The sequence below is a fragment of the Salvia hispanica genome, chromosome 2, assembly GCF_029641045.1.
Source record: "Salvia hispanica isolate PSC_SH4W2 chromosome 2, Shi_PSC_v1, whole genome shotgun sequence".
Taxonomy (NCBI): domain Eukaryota; kingdom Viridiplantae; phylum Streptophyta; class Magnoliopsida; order Lamiales; family Lamiaceae; genus Salvia; species Salvia hispanica.
In genome coordinates, this window is record NC_142693.1 from 20,848,539 (window position 1) to 20,868,836 (window position 20,298).

Below are 20,298 nucleotides of genomic sequence, written 5' to 3' on the forward strand. Positions count from 1 at the left end.
TGGTGGTATGATATTATTTTAAGAGGTGTTGTCATTTTAACGCACCCTACTACAGTATTTAGTAAGTTTCTCGTTCTAATAAAATGGGCTCCAATTTCTAATATGAATATTCCAACTCTTTTGCCTCTATATCTCTCCATTATTTTAATAATTTTACATTAAAACTCATAATATTGAATACTCCATCCGTTCCATAGTAGTAGAGTCATTTTGTCATTTTGGTATGTTCCATTGTAGTGAAGTCATTTTTCCTTTTGATAAAAGTCAGCACATTTCTTCTCACTTACTTTACTCTCTTCATCTCTCTATTTTTTTTTCATTTTCTACTTTATTTTTTCTTTACTTAACTCACTGAACGCAATTTTTCTTAATTCACGTGTCGAAAAGGAACGCATTCACTAATATGGAACGGATGTAGGAAGTACTAAGAGCATCCACAATAGATCGGACTAACACTGGACTAGCCAAAAACACCTCTTACCACGTCGCTAGGACTAGCCACTGCACTGTCACATAACTAGAACATCCCACTACACAATAATGAACTAGTACTAGAACTAGGACTGGTACTAAGACATCCCAACAAACAAATTGTACACTATTGACCGTGGATGGATTACACAAGTTAGTAGTAGTGTAGTACTATAACTTTTCTTGTTTTAGGAAGAAGAATTGTAACAAAACTATTCCTCATACAATTCCTTTATAGTGAAGCAACATGGTGGTGTGGAAGTTTGATGAAGACATAGCATGACCTTGCTCCCACTCCCACCAGTCACCACCCTCGCCTTATTATCATGCATCTCTTTTCCTTTGTATCCAACACGTGGACCTCCCTCCCCACATTTCACCATCTATATATACCTTCCCCCCTCCCCCCTCTCTCATCACACCACAATCTCCCTCTTCTCTCTCCTCCACACTCCCTCCCAAACTCAACAACAACAACACACACTACTCTCACACACAAAAACTCATCAAAATAGATATCCATGGCTGCCTCAGCTCCATGCTCAAATTCTTGGATTAGAACTAATCATAACAACAATTTCAACACCACCAAATGCTCCCTCCAAACCCCCACCCTCCGCTTCCCTCACCACTCCGCCACCGCGCCGCCGCCGCCGCAGATAGTGAAGAAAACCGATTCCCAACCAAAGCCACAATGGAATTTAATCCAGACGGCTGCCGCGGCGGCCCTCGACGTGGTGGAGAAGGCGCTGAAGCACCACGAGCTCCAGCAGCCGCTCCCGAAAACGGCCGACCCCGGCGTCCAAATCGCCGGAAATTTCGCTCCGGTGCCGGAGCAGCCGGTGCGCCACCGCCTCCCGGTGGCCGGAAAAATACCGGAGTCTATCAAAGGCGTCTACGTCCGCAACGGCGCGAATCCGCTCTTCGCGCCGGAGGCCGGCCACCACTTCTTCGACGGCGACGGGATGATCCACGCTGTTGAATTCGGCGAGGGAGGGCACGTGAGCTACGCGTGCCGGTTCACCGAAACAGAGAGGCTCACGCAAGAGCGCGCCCTCGGGAGGTCGATTTTCCCGAAGGCCATCGGCGAGCTCCACGGCCACTCCGGCGTGGCGAGGCTCATCCTCTTCTACGCGCGCGGATTGTTCGACCTCGTCGATCACCGCCGCGGATGCGGCACCGCCAACGCCGGCGTCGTCTACTTCAACAACCGCCTCCTCGCGATGTCGGAGGACGATCTCCCTTACCACGTTAGAATCACCGGAAATGGCGATCTGGAAACCGTCGAGCGTTACGATTTTGACGGACAATTGGAATCGGAATCGACGATGATCGCTCATCCGAAAATCGATCCAGTTTCCGGCGAGCTCTTCGCCCTCAGCTACGACGTGATCAAAAAGCCCTATCTGAAATACTTCCGATTCTCCAAAAACGGGGAAAAATCCAAGGATGTTGAAATTCCGGTTTCCGATCCAACGATGATGCACGATTTCGCGATCACGGAGAATTTCGTTGTAATTCCAGATCAGCAGGTGGTGTTCAAGCTATCGGAGATGTTCCGCGGCGGATCTCCGGTGGTGTACGACAAAAGCAAAACGGCGAGATTCGGCGTGTTGAGCAAGTATGCTAAGGAAGCTTCTAGAATGAAGTGGATCGAGGTGCCTGATTGCTTCTGCTTCCATCTCTGGAACGCGTGGGAGGAACCGGAGACGGAGGAGATCGTCGTGATCGGATCGTGTATGACTCCGCCGGATTCGATCTTCAACGAATGCGACGAAGGATTGAAGAGCGTCCTCTCCGAGATCCGCCTCAATTTAAAAACAGGAAAATCGACGCGCCGCCCGATCCTCTCCGGCGACGATCAGGTCAATCTGGAGGCCGGAATGGTCAATCGGAACAAACTCGGCCGGAAAACGAATTACGCGTACCTCGCCATCGCAGAGCCGTGGCCGAAGGTCTCCGGCTTCGCGAAGGTCGACCTCGTCACCGGAGAAACCAAAAAATTCCTCTACGGCGAGAACAAATACGGCGGCGAGCCGCTCTTCCTACCTCGAGATCCGACCGCGGCGGAGGACGACGGATACATCCTCGCCTTCGCGCACGACGAGGCGGCGTGGAAATCGGAGCTGCAAATCATCAACGCCGCGACGATGGAGCTCGAAGCGACGGTGCAGCTCCCCTCGAGAGTTCCATACGGCTTCCACGGCACGTTCGTCGGGGCGGAGGAGCTCGCCGGACAGGCGTGATCGGAGATCGGCGGCGGAGGAGAGACGCCTGAGGGATTGTTAGGGATACATCCCCGGAGTTTCGCCGCCGGCTGATTTTGGCGCCTTTTTTTTTTTGAAAAAGGGTTTTAGGGATTTCAGTATTTATTATAGTGTGAGGGGTTTTAAGAGGAAACTGTTTGTAGCTTTGGTGTAGATAGAAAATGGAAGCTCAGCGGTTTCTTCACTTCATTCTTTCACACATAGTGTGGGATTTGATACATATTTAACTTAGGAATAAAATCAAATACTTTGTATACTTCAATTTTTATGAATGTGAGTATATATAAATCCTCTGTTTTTTCTATGTTACTCCTCTGTTTTTTTCCTTCAATACAACGAGCAATGAATTTGCCTATGGTATGTTAATGAGACATATTTCAACTAGCAAAATTGAGACATAGTAAGGGTTTTTCGTAATTCTACCTAGCTAAGCATGTTTGAAAGCACGAGAAAACGTTATTCTGCAAATATTATTACCACTTCTTGAAAGGAAGCAACGCTCAAAATCATTAATTGTGGTGAGCCTCGTGTACATGGACCAAACACTAAAACAAATACAACCCAATGACACTTAAACAAAACACACGACAATAAACAAAACTACAGTACAACCAAGACTACCTACACAATAAAATGTGCCTAAAACAAAGGAAAACACTAGGAAAACGGACAACAAAAAACACTGCAATCGCTGAAAATGGGAGCAAGACAACGACAAACAAGCATGGGCGGACACAAAGTGAAGGGTGAGGGGCTTAAGCCCTCGATGAAATATTTTTTTTTTTACTTTTTTTCTATTATTTTCTTTAAACAATTTAGTCAAGTTTAGTGTAAGTTATAATGTAAAAGCCTCTACATATTATCTAAAGTATAAAAAATATACATCAAAATAAAATTTAGAATCTCAGCTCCTATCGATAATTATATTTGCGTCCGCCCCTGCAAACAAGAGTGTAGCGCAAAGAAAGGGAGATGAATCAAGCAATACTACATCTCATTTAGGAAGAGTTGTATTGTTCGCTCCAATTTCTAGAATCTTTTCAGATCGTCATGCACATTTTTTTAAAAGAGGTTAATAATGGTTCTTCATCTATCCTTGTGATGTTTCGTTTTCGATATTATTAATCGAAGGAGAAATGTTACATACTTTGGAGATATTGAAAAATCCAGTCCAACTTCAATAGTGGATTAGTCATAGCACTGCATTACTATACTTTTCATATTGATTGATTGCTAGTCAATTAAGCTATAGTTTCCAATGGACGGTTAAATACAAAAATATAACTTTATTAGTCAATTCGAGCAAGTTTCCTATGGACGGTTGGATGCAAAAGTATAGTAGCAGTATAAATTTGTTAGTTTGGTCTGTGGGTGTAAGTGAAACAAGCCATTTAATTGGAAGATTGATGTAATAAATGTGAGGGAATATCTGATTTGTCTAGGCAAAAGTGCAGAAGTATGCAATTAATAGTCGTCAATTTGGTGTTGGGACATACCGACATGCATTCAATTTATTTTATTTTATAACATAAAATAAAACACAATTAAATAAGGGATCCGACCTGACCTGACCCGATCCTTATTGATTTAATATCATGCTCATTTTATATAATATTTATTAAATAAAAAATATAGTGAATAAAAATAATTATGATATAATTAAGGACAAAATTTATTGTTGTTATAAATAAAAATTGTTACTGTTATGAATAAAAAGAATAATTTTAAAGCAGGGGCGGAGCCAGGAATTTGTAGGGAAGGGGGCAAATTTATATACGAAGGAGTATTAAGAACCTGCGGAGGGGCATTTAGTGAACGATTAAAAGCAATAAAATTAAAAATGAAAAAAATATACATATGGTAACAAATATGAGGAGGGGCAAATGCCCCACCTATGCTTAAGGTGGATCCGCCCCTGTTTTAAAGGTAATTGTTTTCTTTTTTAGTCAAAAATATTGAAAGAAAGTTGATTTTAATTTGATTTTAATTGTTAAAGACAATTTTGAAAATATGTCGAATCTCACCAAGTCAAAATCATCATGTTTTATGTGGAGGCAGATGATCTGCCGGTTTGGAGTGGGGTTTCACTCTTGGAAGGGACCATTTGAAAATCCAAGATTCCAAATTCTCGGATTAGCCAAATTTAACGAAATTAGTGATATGATAGTATTAGTCATCCATAAATTGAATCATGAGTTGTCTTCCTAATCCTAATTCTACTGCTATCAAATTATATATTCATTTTTTTTTTATTTTACAATTAATCAAGATTTCGATGCTGACATAGCTTGATAGCTAAAGTACTAAGCAGCAGCATTATCGACGTCAATCAAAATGACATCACGTAGTAGACAGTGAAACATCATTGTATATGGAGTACTAAATTAAATAATTTTATTTGTTATGCTTCGTCTGATCTCTTTTTTTCATTTCTCGCATCTCGTTATTCCTCTTAATTTATTTATATCTCCTATATATAATTTGGGAAGATTTGTATCCTTTTGTGTAACAATGACACGAATTCATCAATTATAAAAGAAACTGATTAAAAAATAATAATCCACCGTAACTTTTTAACTAAAAAATGGAATAAAATAAAATAGCCGCAATATCCTTGATGATTTTTAGTTGTTTAGATTTGGGTGAGGTTGGGTCCCAATTTAGGTAATCATGAATTAATAATTTTTGGTTTCTTAATTAAAATTAGAGAAAAGTCAAGAAAATTAATGTGAATCCGCTAATTTATTGACCCATACATCACTTTCATTATTATTTTAGGGTCAAATGTTAAGACAAAAAGTGTTATATTTTAAGAAAATATATTTGTACAAGTAATGAAATCAATAATTTATGCTCTTATGTCACTTCACTCTCCATAGATATATATATTTATCCGATCATCAATCAATTCAATCTCCATAGACATTTATATTATCCGATCATCAATCAATTCAAATAATTAGTAATTTAGTGTCCATGTATCAATTTCAATTTCAAGTTATTATTTCAAGACTTAATTGACAATTCACATATCTTAAGCCCTACATCGCTTTTTTATAAGGATGAAAGATAAATTTGGATTTGTCCCTCTCTCGCATTTACAACAAGAAGAATTAGTATTATACTACAAAATTACACAACTTTGTTTTATACTACACTATATACATTTTATCAAAAATTATTTGAGGGAGACAATTCTCCCTATATTTTTGCTAGATGAATGCATATCTAAATTCGAATTAGAGTGTTTAGTTTCACATGTTCATAATTATAAGATTATTATATTAACCCATGATATTTAAAATGAACAACAAAACATTGAATATCTATTTTACAAGAGAAAGTTGGCACTCAAATCGTTGTTGTCTTGTTGATTAATGACAAGAGACAATTAGACAATTAGACTTACAAGTTGTGCATGAGGCCAATGAGTCAAGGACTACAACGTTGCCCTACCTTCTAGTTTGTCTGGACTCACTCTGGGTCATCATGTCGAGCCCCCACCATGCGAAGGCCGGCTTGATCCGGACCCAATCCCAACCCCAACCCAAACCAGTACCCGACATGAACAGGTTCATGTTAGATTGTTTATGGACGGTTCTTAACATAAGATCGATAATGGTTTTCCATCTGTCCCGTGCCAGATTTTTTTTATGACGGTGTTTACGAAAATTCGTAGTCTATAAAAACGTGATGTATATGAATTTCAATGATGGCCTATAATCAACACCGGTTATGGCCATATTCCCCCATCAAATTGCGATATGTCCATATTCAATAGGATTTTTGTGTGATATTTTGTGCAATTATTTCTTAAAATTTGATTGATACATATTTGTCCTTATGCAAGAAAAAGTGCATGTTAACATTACATTCAATCTCAACCATATGATTGATAAGATCAATGGATACAATTTATTCCAAATCCTCACAAAACATCATAGCTTTTGTAACAACCCAAATTCGAGTCTTAAAAAACTAGTCTATCACGTGAGAGACAACTTATCCTGTTTAAAAATCATCACACACTATTGTCTAACACATCCTAAGCACAAAGATTCATCCCAAAAGACTAGTTTATCATAGAGATTACTTATTTTGTCTATAAACGACACATTTGTTGTCTTACACAATCGATGTGAAACAACGATGGAGTGCATTACATATACTATATGTCTCCAAGCATATATCTCCATTTATTGTTTCACATGCCTATACATAATTGTGCTATAGGTTCAAGGCAACATATGGGTCTAGTTGTGGATGAATACAACTACCACAATCTTTATTACTCTATCTCCATCTTCGAGAAAATGGTTTATGTTGCTCAGAATTGTGGGTCTTAGGAGTACTACCAAACTATTGTAAATTATTAATTTCCTCTCTCTATTTAGATCTCATTAATACAAGTTACATCAACGTACATGTCCATTGTTGTAATGGAGACAAAAAAACATCAATTTATTTAACCTTGTCGAGTATTTAAAATTTTAGGGTTTGGTAACAAAATAAATTCCAAATATAGTTTAATTTTAATTAAATAAATAAATTTTAGGGTTTGGTAACAAATTTTTTAACATTCAAGTCATAACAACAAGACAACAATGGTTCTTTTACATACAAATCAATTTTAATTCATATTCAAAAATCAACATTAGTACTCCTTGAATAATTTAAATTTTTTTTATCAAAGTATAATACTATAATATATATGCACCAAAGTAAATCAAAATATAATATATGCGCAACCATGGTCCATGCATTGAATCTATTCTATTAGAGAGATTCTTTGTATCACACGACATCACCACAATTTAAGGTTTAATTCTGACAATATTTTGAAAGTTTTATCAATGTACATAGTTTCTAACCAAATTATATCTTTATTCTTCATTTAATTCAGTGAAGAATTTTTTTTCTAAAGATAAAAACAATTGATTCCAGGTTGTAAGTTTGAGAAAATAGCAAAACATGATCTCATGATTCTCATCATAACTCTAATTTCAAGATTGATGCTATCTAACTTTCATGAATATATGTTATGAATAAAAATTCACTAGCCTCAAAATAGTAAATTACAAAATATTCAAATGAGTTATTTTCTGCTGTCTATAACAAACTTTATTTTCAATAAACCATGGTGGCATCACTTTGGCTTATGAATGCCTAAATCAAGATATATAATTTATAATTTATGATTATATATTCTATTTAGATTTTATAATTGTTTACTAAATTTAGAAGCAGGCGTTTACCTTCTTTGACTCGATGGATTTTAAATTTTATTTATATTTACACGTCGATTTTTGTATGTGCTGATTCATGAATTGAGCTAGCTGTTACTTTTATTCTTTAATAACCTTTCAAGATGTGGATTACGATAATCAAAGGTTTAAAGTGCGACTCAGTTGGTAAGATTCGTACACTTTCTCGTCCAGTTAATATGTCGATAGATCTTATGTGTCACCGCCACTTTATATTCTTGCACGAGATCTCGCAATGCCACGTGAATTTTCTTTGCCAAAATTTGAGTATATATCATGATATATATATTTTTTAAGTAATATTGTAACATTGAACATTAATTTGTCAAAATCATGACCATATATAATTAAAAGGTTTTGCCATTGTGTCAAAGTTAATTGGCCTATCTAAGTTTGAAGCACCCTACACATATTGCCAATAATGATTGCCTCTTTACGAATTGAAGAAACCAATTTGACATCTAAATTAACAAACAATGATGCATCATATGAATAAATTGTTTCTTAATTTTGTGTTCTCAAATTAGATTATAACGAATATTCCACTTTCCAATATATCATAAACTACTTTCCTGGCTGGATTGGTCCATAGTTTTGGTGTATTCATTAGAATTAAAACAAATGTATAAAAACCAAAATGCTAAAGTGATTTAAACATAAATGGTGTCCATATAAATGCAACAAAATATTTATAAATGCTTTAAATTCAATATTTTAAGTAAAGTAACATGATAAAATTCAGAAGTCAGACATTTTAAAAAGAGGGAAGAATACAAATTCATCTTTTTTCCAGCTAATTGAAAGGCTCACACCATTAATAGTCTGCAGAAAAATCCATAAAGAGTGCTTTTCTCAAGATTTCGATAAAATCTTACTTTTCTTCTTAAGAAAAGTTGACCACATACAACAAAATCTATCTTTTCTTCTTCTTGCCCAAAAGGTTCCTTAATTTCAATGAAGCATGCACGCACACAATATGCACAAATATTTTTTGATAATAATATACTCCCTCCGTCCCAAGATAAGTGACTTGTATTCCTTTTTGGGGTGTCCTACTATAAGTGACCTATTTCCATTTTTAGCAAAAAGTCATCTTTCTTACTTTATTCTTCACCTACTTTATTCTCTTTTCTCTCCTCTACTTTTCCCTCTCTCATACTTTACTCTCTCCACTTTAACTTATTTAAATACCATTCCTTAAATCCCGTGCCCAAAAGAAATAGGTCACTTATCTTGGGACGGAGGGAGTATAAAAATGTACTCATATTGTGAGGAAAAAGTTCATTTAAGAACTTTTCTTAAAATTAGAGTATAAAATTAGTTTGCAAATATATAATTATCAGTTACTAGTTCCTCAATTAATAGCAGTTCGTTGAACCATGAATATCAGTTCTATCTTAATATCAGATCCTAACTCAATATCAAAATTGCATGCCACTATATAATTATAATTTATACATACAAAGGAAAAATCTATAGTTGTGATTTGAATTTAGGAATCACCATATAACTCAATATATAGAAATATTAAGCAGAAAATAAGTAGGGAGACGTGGAAGCTATAAGGCCAGAAGTGAAGCTTATCTCAAGAGGGTTTCAACCACAAATATTAAATGAATAGTATGCTTGACAACTCGGATGTTTTCGTGTGTCTATTATTTTATGTGTTGGTTAAGTATTCTAGTTTGAAATGTATACCTAATTATATTTCAAAAACAAAGTTCGATTCGTTCATTTTTTGTTGTTTTATTAATGTATTTAAAGTTGTAGAGCAAACGAATAGATCAAATTCTGATTTTCATGAATTTTGTAAAAGTAAAAATGCTAATAATATTTTTTAATAAATTTGTATTTAACGGGAATGATTTTGTATTCTCAACATATGTAAGGACTGTATTTCTTTCGAAAAATTAACACTTAAAAATCTTGTGCTTTTGTTTTTTAAGGAGCACATGAGGGCTGAGATAAAACAAGGAGATGGTGACAGAAAATTCAGGATAAAAAGTGCTGAAATATACTCTAGCTAATTTAAACACATTTCATCCACATGTACTAATATATATGTCACATCTTATATATATTTAAATTGATAGGGTATATGTTTGATGCTACTGTTAGAATTCAGAAATCACATTCTTATACGACAAATTTAGCTTTTCAATGGATCAGATCAAACTTTGAAGCCAAGGCTTGAAAGAAGGCATACAAACAAACCTAAATAAATTAATCCTTATACTTTTAATTGTATTCTTAAATTCAATTATGTGCCTAGATTAAAACTCAAAGTTCGAAATAAAGTACAAGTATGATATAGACAACATTACGAGAAACAGTACAAAATTGAAGCGTAAACAACATTTGTAAATGTAAACCTACCACAAAACAATCTATGTATCGACTAATGCTCACGGAATTACGTCTAAAAGATAAAAGTTGTTTAACGTACTCTTTCAATTTCACACATCTTTTAATTAATTTAGTCCATGTATATAATTTATTAACTCCAATTAAAACTGTAAGAATTCATTCTTTTCGGAATTGTAATAAGGCTCAAACTTTCGAGCATACTACACAATTCCCAACATTGATTTGTCTGTTGCAAGAAACCCTAATTTTCGTGAGTATGCACCGCAATTAACAAACAAAATCTTTTTCTTCTTTTGCATTGATCGCAAAAACTGGCTTTTTTCAGTGACAATTAATGTTTGCAGACATCAATCCTAGTACTACTTTTTCACTTTTGTAAGATTCGTGTGAGAATCAAAATAAGATTTCCACTTTCCAATGACTGCATTTAGAAGACCTTTTTGAATTAAATTTCACGTCAGCACTTTGTCTGATGATAATTACTGACATGCAATTCATCTAGAGACGTACACGTACATATATTCTCCAATTTTGCATCTAGTCAATAGAGGTTCGAGGATTGATGGCAATAGATGATAACGAAGAATGAAATTGAACCCAATTCTAAAGTTTTAGATTGGAGTTGTCGCATCATGTGGACAACTCTAATGATCGAATCTAGAAGTGAGACTGGTCGAACGTCCGATCTCACATGAATCTGTCATTGCATGTAGTTGCATGCACACAAACGCATAATATAGTACTCCCTCCGTCCCAAGGTAGTTGGGACATTTTTTTTGGGGCACGAGATCTAAGAAATTGATGTGTTGAAGGTTAAAGTGGAGAGAGAAAAGTAAGATAGGGAATAAAATAAAAGAGATGAAGAGAAAGTGAAATATGAGAGAAAAAAAAGTTTTTGCCAAAAATAGAAAATGACTCAACTACCTTGAGACAATCCAAAAAAGAATGCGACTCATCTATATTTAGACGAATGGAGTATACGTTGGAATAATGCAGTATTGAGCTGTGGTGAATCCTATTCATGTATGTTTTTTAGAATATTACCTTAAAATGTATAAAGGCATTGTGTTTACGGTAAATTAGTTTCCGGAGAAATCAACATTAATTTGATTTTTACAAGACTTAGGTGTTGCATTCACTTAACAAGAAGATGTATCAATTATATATGGTACTCATATCTTTGCGACTAAAAGGTTGAAAATATTTGTTCTCTCTCATAATAATTAAGTGTTACTCATTTTTAGCGTTGGCTTAACCAACAAAGCAATTGTAATTAACTATTCCATTTATTGGAAATTATGATTTATGCATCTGCATGATTATAGAAGTTGTGGAGGCTTAATTATCAGAGAACATGAAGTAACTATTAATTAAATTAGTTATAATTAAGGCAATGGTGAGATATATGTTCTTGTTTTTCAAGTCCCATAAATGATAAATAGGTGGATAGATAATTGAATATTTTGTTTCTATTTGTAAATCATAACATGAAGCATGAGATTATTAGATAAACATGGTTCATCAAACTCCACATAGTGGAGTGTTTTCCATTAACACATATTTTTGTTAAATATTTTCTTGGAGTTCATTTTATTAACATTGTTATATGTAATGGTTTGAGGTGTTTTGTGTGTAAATTAAAAGTTTTAGTATCAAGTATGGTTCCTAAACAGGGTAGATTAGGCCCAATTTAATTAAGCCCAAATCATAGAAAAAATTATTAAGTCTATATATAATGTGTAGTGTGACTATTTTTTGATGATGCTGAAAAAGCATTGACAACATAAAACACATAAAAAAATATAAAAGGGCAAAACATTCAAACTCAAATTACAAATGCATTTCTTGATCAAGTTCAATTCAAGCAAAAATAACTGAATTTAACAAGTTTAGAAAATCTCACAAAAAAAAAAACTACTGATTTTCTCCAATACAGAGTAGACATAAATAGGTTCACAGTCATTTAAATAACTGATCTAACATCTAATAACAAAAACTAGTTTTTTTGAAAAAAGGATAACTGAGTTATGATGAAAAGAGATACCGTTGTTATGCGGAGAGGCAGAGAGAGGTCTTCCAAAGCTACCGGCAGAGCTGCTCAACAGCCGTTACAATCTGCGCAGGTTGGACGACAGTCACCTCCTCCAACGTCCCGGCATAAGGAGTGGGCACGTCCTGAGACGAGAGGCAAACAATTGGCGCGTCCAGGTAGTCGTTGAAGTTCTCGTTTATTGCAGCAGTAAGGCTGGCCCCGATACCACCTGTTCTCATGCACTCCTCGACGATCAAAACTTTGTGTGTTTTCTTAATGGAGTTTCCGATTGTGTAGAGATCAAAGGGCTTCAAAGACCTAATGTCGATCACTTCTGGGTCGTAGCCTTTGTTCACTAGGGTCTTGGCAGCTTGCATGACGTGGTATCGCATCCTCGAGTATGTTAAGATTGTGACATGCTCGCCGGGCCTCACCATCTCTGCTTCTTCTAGTGACACTACGTATTCTTCATCGGGAATTCTTTCCTTTAAGTTGTATAGGAGCACGTGCTCGAACAAAACCACAGGGTTCTCACTGCGGATGGCAGCCTTCATCAGACCCTTGGCGTTGTATGGGGTCGAACAGGCAACCATCTGGATTCCGGGGATTGACTGGAAGTAGGACTCGAGCCTCTGTGAATGCTCAGCCCCAAGTTGGCGCCCGACTCCTCCTGGTCCACGAATGACAGTCGGAATAGTGAATTGCCCGCCTGAGGTGTAGTGCAACATGCCGCAGTTGTCAGATATTTGGTTGAAGGCCAAGAGAAGAAATCCCATGTTCATGCCCTCAACAACTGGCCTTAGACCTGTCATAGCTGCCCCAACAGCCATGCCGGTAAAAGAATTTTCAGCAATGGGTGTATCGAGCACCCTCAGATCTCCATACTTTTCAGCAAGACCCTTGCTGACCTTGTACGAACCACCATAATGTCCCACATCTTCACCAAAGAGACAAACTCGAGGATCTCTTTCCATTTCTTCATCCAGTCCTTCTTTAAGGGCTTCAAACAGCAGCACTTCATGCCTGGAATAGGTATCCACGTCACATTATTTAAGGATTTAAGATCAAGATCAGACAGCTGGTATGAGACATAATTGCAAATTAAAAGGAGATAACATGATAGCATCACAAATTCACAATACATAGATGTTTCCCAACACAGCAATGGCTTGAGCAAACAGAATCTCACATGTGCGTGATCACACAATCCCACCAAACCATTTAATTATAACCAAATTACATGGATTAGGGAGATCTTTAATCTGAAAATGAAACATCCACTGCAAGGGAAAACAATTATTGCCACCTAAACTATGGTTATTTTGAAACTTTGTAACCTAAGTACCTAACCTTTTATTTCAATTCGCAAAACGCTATACTTTACAACCAACAGCCAAAATTTGTGTTAGATGTCAATTATTAAGGCTCTCTTCATCTTATCTCACATGAAGTGCTCAGCTAGACTCAGGTTATGGTAAATTCAATTCTAACCATTCAAATTTCAAATGCACAATTAAGCACAATTTGCGTACATTGGAAATATAGGCACCGGATATCATTCATATAACAACAAAGACGAAAACTTTTAGCTAAAAACAAAAGTTCACTGGGAAAGTTGAAAGGTCAGATAGAAAAGTTTAACCAAAAGAAAAAAGAAATGATCTTGCAAAGTTTAAACATAAAAAGGAACCAAAGTTCGGAAGTAAGTCAATCCCACGGTGGAGTGTGAAAGAAGGTTGGGTAAAGAATGCAATTATCAATGCTTGTTAGCAGAAAACATCAATGCATATACTGTGTACAATAATGTCCTAATATGAACCATGAACCATCCAGTCTGTCTTCATGTGATGATGATTGTAAAGCACAACTCCTAGTTGTAACTTTTTTAATTCAATCTATCAAGCTAATGCTAAATTATTTTAAATAATTAACGAACTCGTAAATACCACATACCATACCACAGTCGGAATGCATCCTCGTGAACAATGAATATAGAACCCTTCCTTCACACAGTAAGGTAACACGAACAAACTAATGGACTTGTCTTTTCGATAATGGTCACATGCATAACCATGGACACAGAGAAATTATCTAACACTTGGAAGATAAATTTGAACTAAGACCACCTCTCAATAAAAGGATGAAAAGAGCTCAAAGACAAAGAGAACTCAGCCACACACGAACTACACATAGCTCACATCACTGTAGATTTCCAAAACAAACATGGAATTTTCAATTTGTGCTATGCAAACAGAGACAGAAACCATACATAAAGCATAGTTAATAACTAAAAATCATACCCTGGTTTCGAAGCAGCTGAGGCAGGATTCTCAGTCTGTGCCTGAATACGAAAGATGAAACAAAACCTAGGTCGATTAATACGAAGCAAAAACCAAACAATCCCTCTCTATCTAACAATGAAAATGAACCAGCATAAAATCCAACTACACAACATAGCACTAACCGCAACTGCGTGGGTAGCGATTTTCCCAGCATTCCGAGATCTATTAATCCGACCGGAGATCGGCCTCGCCTCAGATCTGACGACTGCGAAAGCAACAAACAGTGAATAACGGAACACAATGCATCACGAATACAACAAAATTCCACGAGATTCACGATCGCAGAATGCAGTCCAACGATTTTACACAAATTAACTAGACGCAGCTCCACTAGATCAAAAAATCTGATAATTTCAATTGTTTAAAACGGTATTCAAATCGCAAAATTAAGATCCGGTATATACCTGGAACAGAAGGGAGAGGAGAAGCAGACGATTTGACGGCTTGAACGGCGGCCGACGAAACTCCAAATGAAGCTGCCATTGAAGCCTCTGTTTCTACGAATGTATAGACGATTGAAGCTGTGAGATTAGAGAGAGATCGCAGTGAGGTGGTGTGGCGGAAAAAAGTGGTTATATATTGGCAGGGAGGAGAGAGAAGGAGAGAGGGAAGGAGGCGGAGATACAAATGCAAAGAGAGAGGTAGATTTAAAGTACAAATAGCAATGGCGATGATTCCTATGATGATTCATCTGTATTTTCGCCATGTGTGAATGAACTCAAACTGCCCACAGCTATTGCTGTTTGTGTTTCGCCAATGGAGTTCGGATTAGCCAATCGGACAATACCATGCTAATGCAAAATTCGGTCCCAGATAAATGAGTCGTCCGTCCCGTTAATCATGACAAGAAATATCATACTAATGCGAAATTCGGTCACAGACAATTAAGTCGTCTGTCCGTTAATCATGACACGAATACGGGTTTCTTTAGTTGTCACATTTATCTCATTCGAAATGGGTTTTTTTCCTCGCATGGGATTATATATGCAATGTTGTTAAGTATGTTATGTGGAAAAAAATTAATGTAAAAAGAATGATATCTATTTTTAAAAACGTCACTTTGGAACGGACACAAAGAAAAATGTATCACTTTGGTTGAATTGGCCGGAGTAATTTTACTCAAAACACTCATATCCACCACTTCCGCGTTCTCTTAAATACTCGTGTCCAAAAGAAACACTAAACTTCAATATTTGAAAGAAACAATTCACAGAATTTAGTTAAATATATTGCTTTGACTATAAAATTTGAGGATTTAGGACCAAAATTATAAAATGGATTTGTGCAAGTGCTATTTGCTTATGACAAAACATACTTCCATCAACAATGGTTGGATTTTAGCTGCTTTCTTTCAACTACAATTCCAAAAGTGGGTCATCTGTTTTTTGCCTAACTTTTTTGATAATTAAGGGCATTTATTAATTGACATTTTAATTTGTTAAATCGAGTATTTATACTTGCATTTTTGTGAAAAAAAACTGAACTTCCAAGACTAATACCAAGACCCAAGCAATAACTATGAACTGCACACATATTCCCTCAGAAAAAGAAAAAAAAAAGACAAAGCAAAGCTAGTCTCCAAAGAAAGCATCAATAAAACAAACACTTCAAACAGGTAACATGAGAAGTCATGTTGCATCTCTAATCTTTAATTTAATGGAAAACTGCAGGAAGGAAGCTAGTTTTTATTTATTTTAATTAAAAAAATAAAATAAATGAACATGTACCGGGCTGGTAAATGAACATGAACCGAACATGTAAACGAAAAACGTGGTAAATAGAATATATATAAGGTGGAGCTTGTGCTATATAATCACTATTTTCTTCGATCGCCTAAACTTGACCTCAATAGGACGCTTATCTGGTGAAGTTCGGCCCAGAATTTTTCGAACCACCTACATCAACAGCTTGAATAAATCAGAAATCATCCATGGATACAACAATGAAAAACATGATTCACGGGAATAAATTTCATGCAAGAAAATGAATCTACTACTTGAGATGTGAAGATTACCTTTACAAAAACAGAAAGAATAGCAGTAGCAAATCTAATCCTCCTCCATTGGAACATCTGGAATGTCAAACCTGTCTTCGATAATTGTTCTGTTAACTACAGATAGAGGTGCCGGTGCTATGGAGTTAAGGAAACACGACTAGGTAGACTTATCGAATGTTTTAGAAAAATCTCAGACAATGAAGGAAAAGGAAAGGATATATATTGACATAGGATCATTATCTGTCTCTCCACGGTTGTGGCTATTATTTAACTCCCTCAGTATTTCAGGCGTAATCTGCGTGATAGAGAAAAAACGCAGATAGTATCACAAATTCCATGAATAAGACACAAGAATGGGATCAGTTTATTATAGGTAAGCTTATGGTCTTACTAGTTTATGCCTTTGCCTTTCAACTAGTGCAATGAGACGATCTTTGTCCTCCTTTTTTAATCCATTTTTGTACCTGCACAAGAATCGAGCAAAGCAGGAAAAATTTACACTATGCAATCAAAAGAAAACATTAAGTATAATTCATTTTTAGGAGAAAATGTCAAGAAGATGAACTAACCTCTGTGAAAATGCAAGAAGTGATTGATGCCAGATCACAGGCATTGCTCTGGACTCATCATTGAATTTCACAAAATGTGCAACCAAAGCATCAAGTGCAGAATATGTCAATGCACACTTCTTCTCAATTAGTAACGCGATGAAATAACTGCTCAGAACATACAAATGAAATAGTCTTCATGAGGATGGATCCAAAGATATATAGGTAAAAAATAAATGAAGATAAATAGCATTGCAATTAAAATGGAACTTTTGTAATCAATACAATGGATTGCTTAGGAAGCAGCTAGGTCATAGGAGGATCAATAAAATATTTATGATTTGCTCTTGAAAGTGACTTCAAGCTTATTGACCGTCAGAGATATAAACTATGTTGTGCATTTATGGAATTCCAGAAGAGTATTGCATATGTCTAAACCTTGTTGTACTGCTGTATTCCATGATTGCAAGCGTCGCTAATGTGGCACTGTCATGAATAATAGAGAAAACATATCAACAAACAAATTGCGAAATATATCAATAGATAAAAATACTAGAAATTAGAGATCCAGGCAAGAGAAAATCAATTCACGAGGAACTATAAGTTTCCCTGTAAAAAAGTAAGTGGATACTAATGCAGCCAACGTCCAAATCTCAGGAAACTATCTCCCTTTGTGGTTGATGCTATTCCAGCCAAGTGTAAATACATTGCTAGTCCAGTTCAGCTAAATGACATGTTGGTTTTCTGGTGATGACCAATGGGTCATTTCAGCAAACAAACTGATCTCTGAGTCTATGACCACCCTATGACATGGGTTAACATTTCAACTGCTCACTTTACTTGTTAGAATTGTTCAAATTAGAGGCTTCGGAAGTGTTATTTGTTAAATATGTACATGCTACTTACAGTCAAGTTTCTTGATAATAAAATTTTCATATCATGGTTTTCAGCAAGTTTATGCATCTCATCGGTGATTTCTTCAGCAAGTAATGAGAAAGGAATTTTCAAAAGAACTATACCAGATGGATGCAACGTTACCTAGGCAGGGGATAAGGAATAGAAACCTTCTTAATGATGCTCCCAATAATGTCAGCTTCCTTTAGATTGCATGTCCTTGACTGTAAAAGAACACAACAGGCATAACTAGTTGAATTCAATTCCAGAAAAGCAGAACGAGATGTATGTTGCTTGAGAAATTCCCAAAAGCTGCATTTAGTGTCTCTTTACACTAACAAACAATGCATTAATCAATTATTCATATGTAAGCATGAACATAGACTTGTTCAAAGGCTATGAAACATACTAAACGTAGATCCACCATATAGCAAAAGCATACCTCGCACAAGGGTAATAAGATTCCTTTAATAAAAGCAGCTTGTTTGTAGCAAGCCTTTTTCAATGACTGATATAAAGCAGGGTGCAGCGTCTTATTTTTCCGTATCTCTTCTCTCACGCGTGGCAACAAAACAAACTTATAGAAACGTGCCACCTTATTAACACCCATACCAGAAGCAAAGATTATTGTTGCTTGATACAGTGCATGTGGCGACCATTTATCAGGTTCGGTCAAGTATAGACGTTCTTCCCAGGATGGTTGAGAAGGTATGAACTTCAAAGCTTTGGGAATCTTGCCAGAGGTATACTTGTTAAGCAGTTTACCAACCCTGCACAATACGTATCCACCTTAAATCAGTAAAGTCACTACTAAGGGGAAGGCGAGAAAAAAATCACATTGCAGTTGGTTATCTGTGACAAGGCTATAGCCTCTAAGCATACCTCTTGTACAGTTCAATGACCGAGTCGTCCGATTTCATCATTGGTTGTGATCCTAAACACAAAAACACACCATTCAATAAACTTGCTAATAGCCATGAATCCACGACACTATGCATCATTTCATAAATAGACAACCACATGTTTTTGTATTAGCAATACAAAATATTTGCTGAGTAGAAACCCCGAAACAACGTTAATTGTCATCAGCAAATTAAACGCATACCGGTTGAAACTTGAGCAGCTTTTTTCTTGATCTCCTCCACGATGTCAGCAACGGTTCGTTCAAGGCAATCATCTTTCGATAGGAAGGCCTCCAGCAGCTTCTCGTCCTCCTCATTAATAGCATCCTTTACATCATAAGAATACAATTAGCAATAAAAGATGGCTTCAATTACCCTTCCACAAAACAAACATTCTACACCAAAATTATCTGACACTCAAAAACTGATCCAAATCCCAAATCCACTCTTCTAAAACCTCTGATTTTAACAAAATATGTTCTCGTAACAAAACTACAAGGCTAATTGAGAGTAAATCGAACCTCGAAAAACCCTTCGGAATCATCCACGTCGTCATCGTCGAATTCGTATTCTTTGCGGCCGTGAATTTCGGGAAACACGATTTTACTGTCAGCGGTGTGATCGGCGACATTGTTGGCGCTTTCCTCTTCTCGCTGGATCTCCTTCTGCTGCAAAAGGGCTTCCTTGAGAATCGTAGAGCTGACGATCGACGGAACGAGCTTCTCCTCTAGCTGGTGGTGCTTCAGCGGCTTGCGCCGCTTCTTTCCTGAGGAGAATGCGTCGGAGCCCAGCGGCAAAAACGGCTCCGGATTCGTGTTTCGTGGACGTTTCATCGACATTGTTGCAGACAAAATCCAAATCCTTAAACCCTAATTTGAGAAGAGAGGTTTTAGGTGTTTTTTCTTTTTGTTTTTCGATAGCACTGGAATTTAAATTGAAATAAACTTCTCCATATCTAATTAAGATTTGCAAATTTTATTTGTTTATAAAATCAACTAAAAAATTGGAAGTTATAAACACATATATAATTGCCTTAACAAATATTGCCTTATTACACATAAAATTGACGTGGTATAATTCCAATTGCGGTAACATTTGATTCGTTAGTCTAAGATTAAATTAGTCGTAGGAGTGAATCATTAATCTCGTTATTATAGAAGTGTGCCAAGATATATTGTCACTAGCCGAGCTTTGTAGAATAACACTACTATACAA

At 36.3% G+C, this 20,298-nt stretch overlaps 2 protein-coding genes and 1 pseudogene across 2 annotated transcripts; 1 reads left to right on the forward strand and 2 right to left on the reverse strand.

Annotated features, from left to right (window-relative positions):
- Window positions 1–892: 892 nt before the first annotated feature.
- LOC125214306 (9-cis-epoxycarotenoid dioxygenase NCED1, chloroplastic pseudogene) lies at window positions 893–2,994 on the forward strand (annotated as a pseudogene).
- Window positions 2,995–12,187: 9,193 nt separating this feature from the next.
- Window positions 12,188–15,461, reverse strand: LOC125202643 (pyruvate dehydrogenase E1 component subunit beta-like). Its single transcript, XM_048101093.2, has 4 exons — window positions 15,148–15,461; window positions 14,866–14,948; window positions 14,702–14,742; window positions 12,188–13,424 (listed from the first exon to the last, which is right to left on the reverse strand). The coding sequence occupies exons 1-4, from the start codon at window positions 15,224–15,226 to the stop codon at window positions 12,452–12,454; spliced, it is 1,176 nt and encodes a 391-aa protein (XP_047957050.1). The 5' UTR covers window positions 15,227–15,461; the 3' UTR covers window positions 12,188–12,451.
- A 951-nt stretch (window positions 15,462–16,412) lies between these two features.
- Window positions 16,413–20,018, reverse strand: LOC125205984 (bystin-like). The gene is made up of 11 exons (XM_048105231.2): window positions 19,605–20,018; window positions 19,287–19,410; window positions 19,064–19,115; window positions 18,624–18,951; window positions 18,326–18,405; window positions 17,726–17,773; window positions 17,309–17,455; window positions 17,131–17,203; window positions 16,959–17,034; window positions 16,758–16,871; window positions 16,413–16,638 (listed from the first exon to the last, which is right to left on the reverse strand). Exons 1-10 carry the CDS (start codon window positions 19,920–19,922, stop codon window positions 16,792–16,794), a joined length of 1,326 nt encoding a protein of 441 aa, XP_047961188.2. The 5' UTR covers window positions 19,923–20,018; the 3' UTR covers window positions 16,413–16,638; window positions 16,758–16,791.
- Between the last annotated feature and the right edge of the window lie 280 nt (window positions 20,019–20,298).

Excerpts from the sequence above, each read along its gene's own strand:
- LOC125205984 (XM_048105231.2), bottom strand. The coding sequence starts at position 19,922 with ATGTCGATGAAACGTCCACGAAACACGAATCCGGAGCCGTTTTTGCCG. Across the intron at positions 19,116-19,286 it reads AGCTGCTCAAGTTTCAACCG|GATCACAACCAATGATGAAA; the intron begins GTATGCGTTTAA and ends TTTTGTGTTTAG. Across the intron at positions 18,406-18,623 it reads TCTTATTACCCTTGTGCGAG|TCAAGGACATGCAATCTAAA; the intron begins GTATGCTTTTGC and ends GTTCTTTTACAG.
- LOC125202643 (XM_048101093.2), bottom strand. The coding sequence starts at position 15,226 with ATGGCAGCTTCATTTGGAGTTTCGTCGGCCGCCGTTCAAGCCGTCAAA. Across the intron at positions 14,949-15,147 it reads TCCTCTCCCTTCTGTTCCAG|TCGTCAGATCTGAGGCGAGG; the intron begins GTATATACCGGA and ends TTGCTTTCGCAG. Across the intron at positions 13,425-14,701 it reads TCAGCTGCTTCGAAACCAGG|GCATGAAGTGCTGCTGTTTG; the intron begins GTATGATTTTTA and ends TACCTATTCCAG.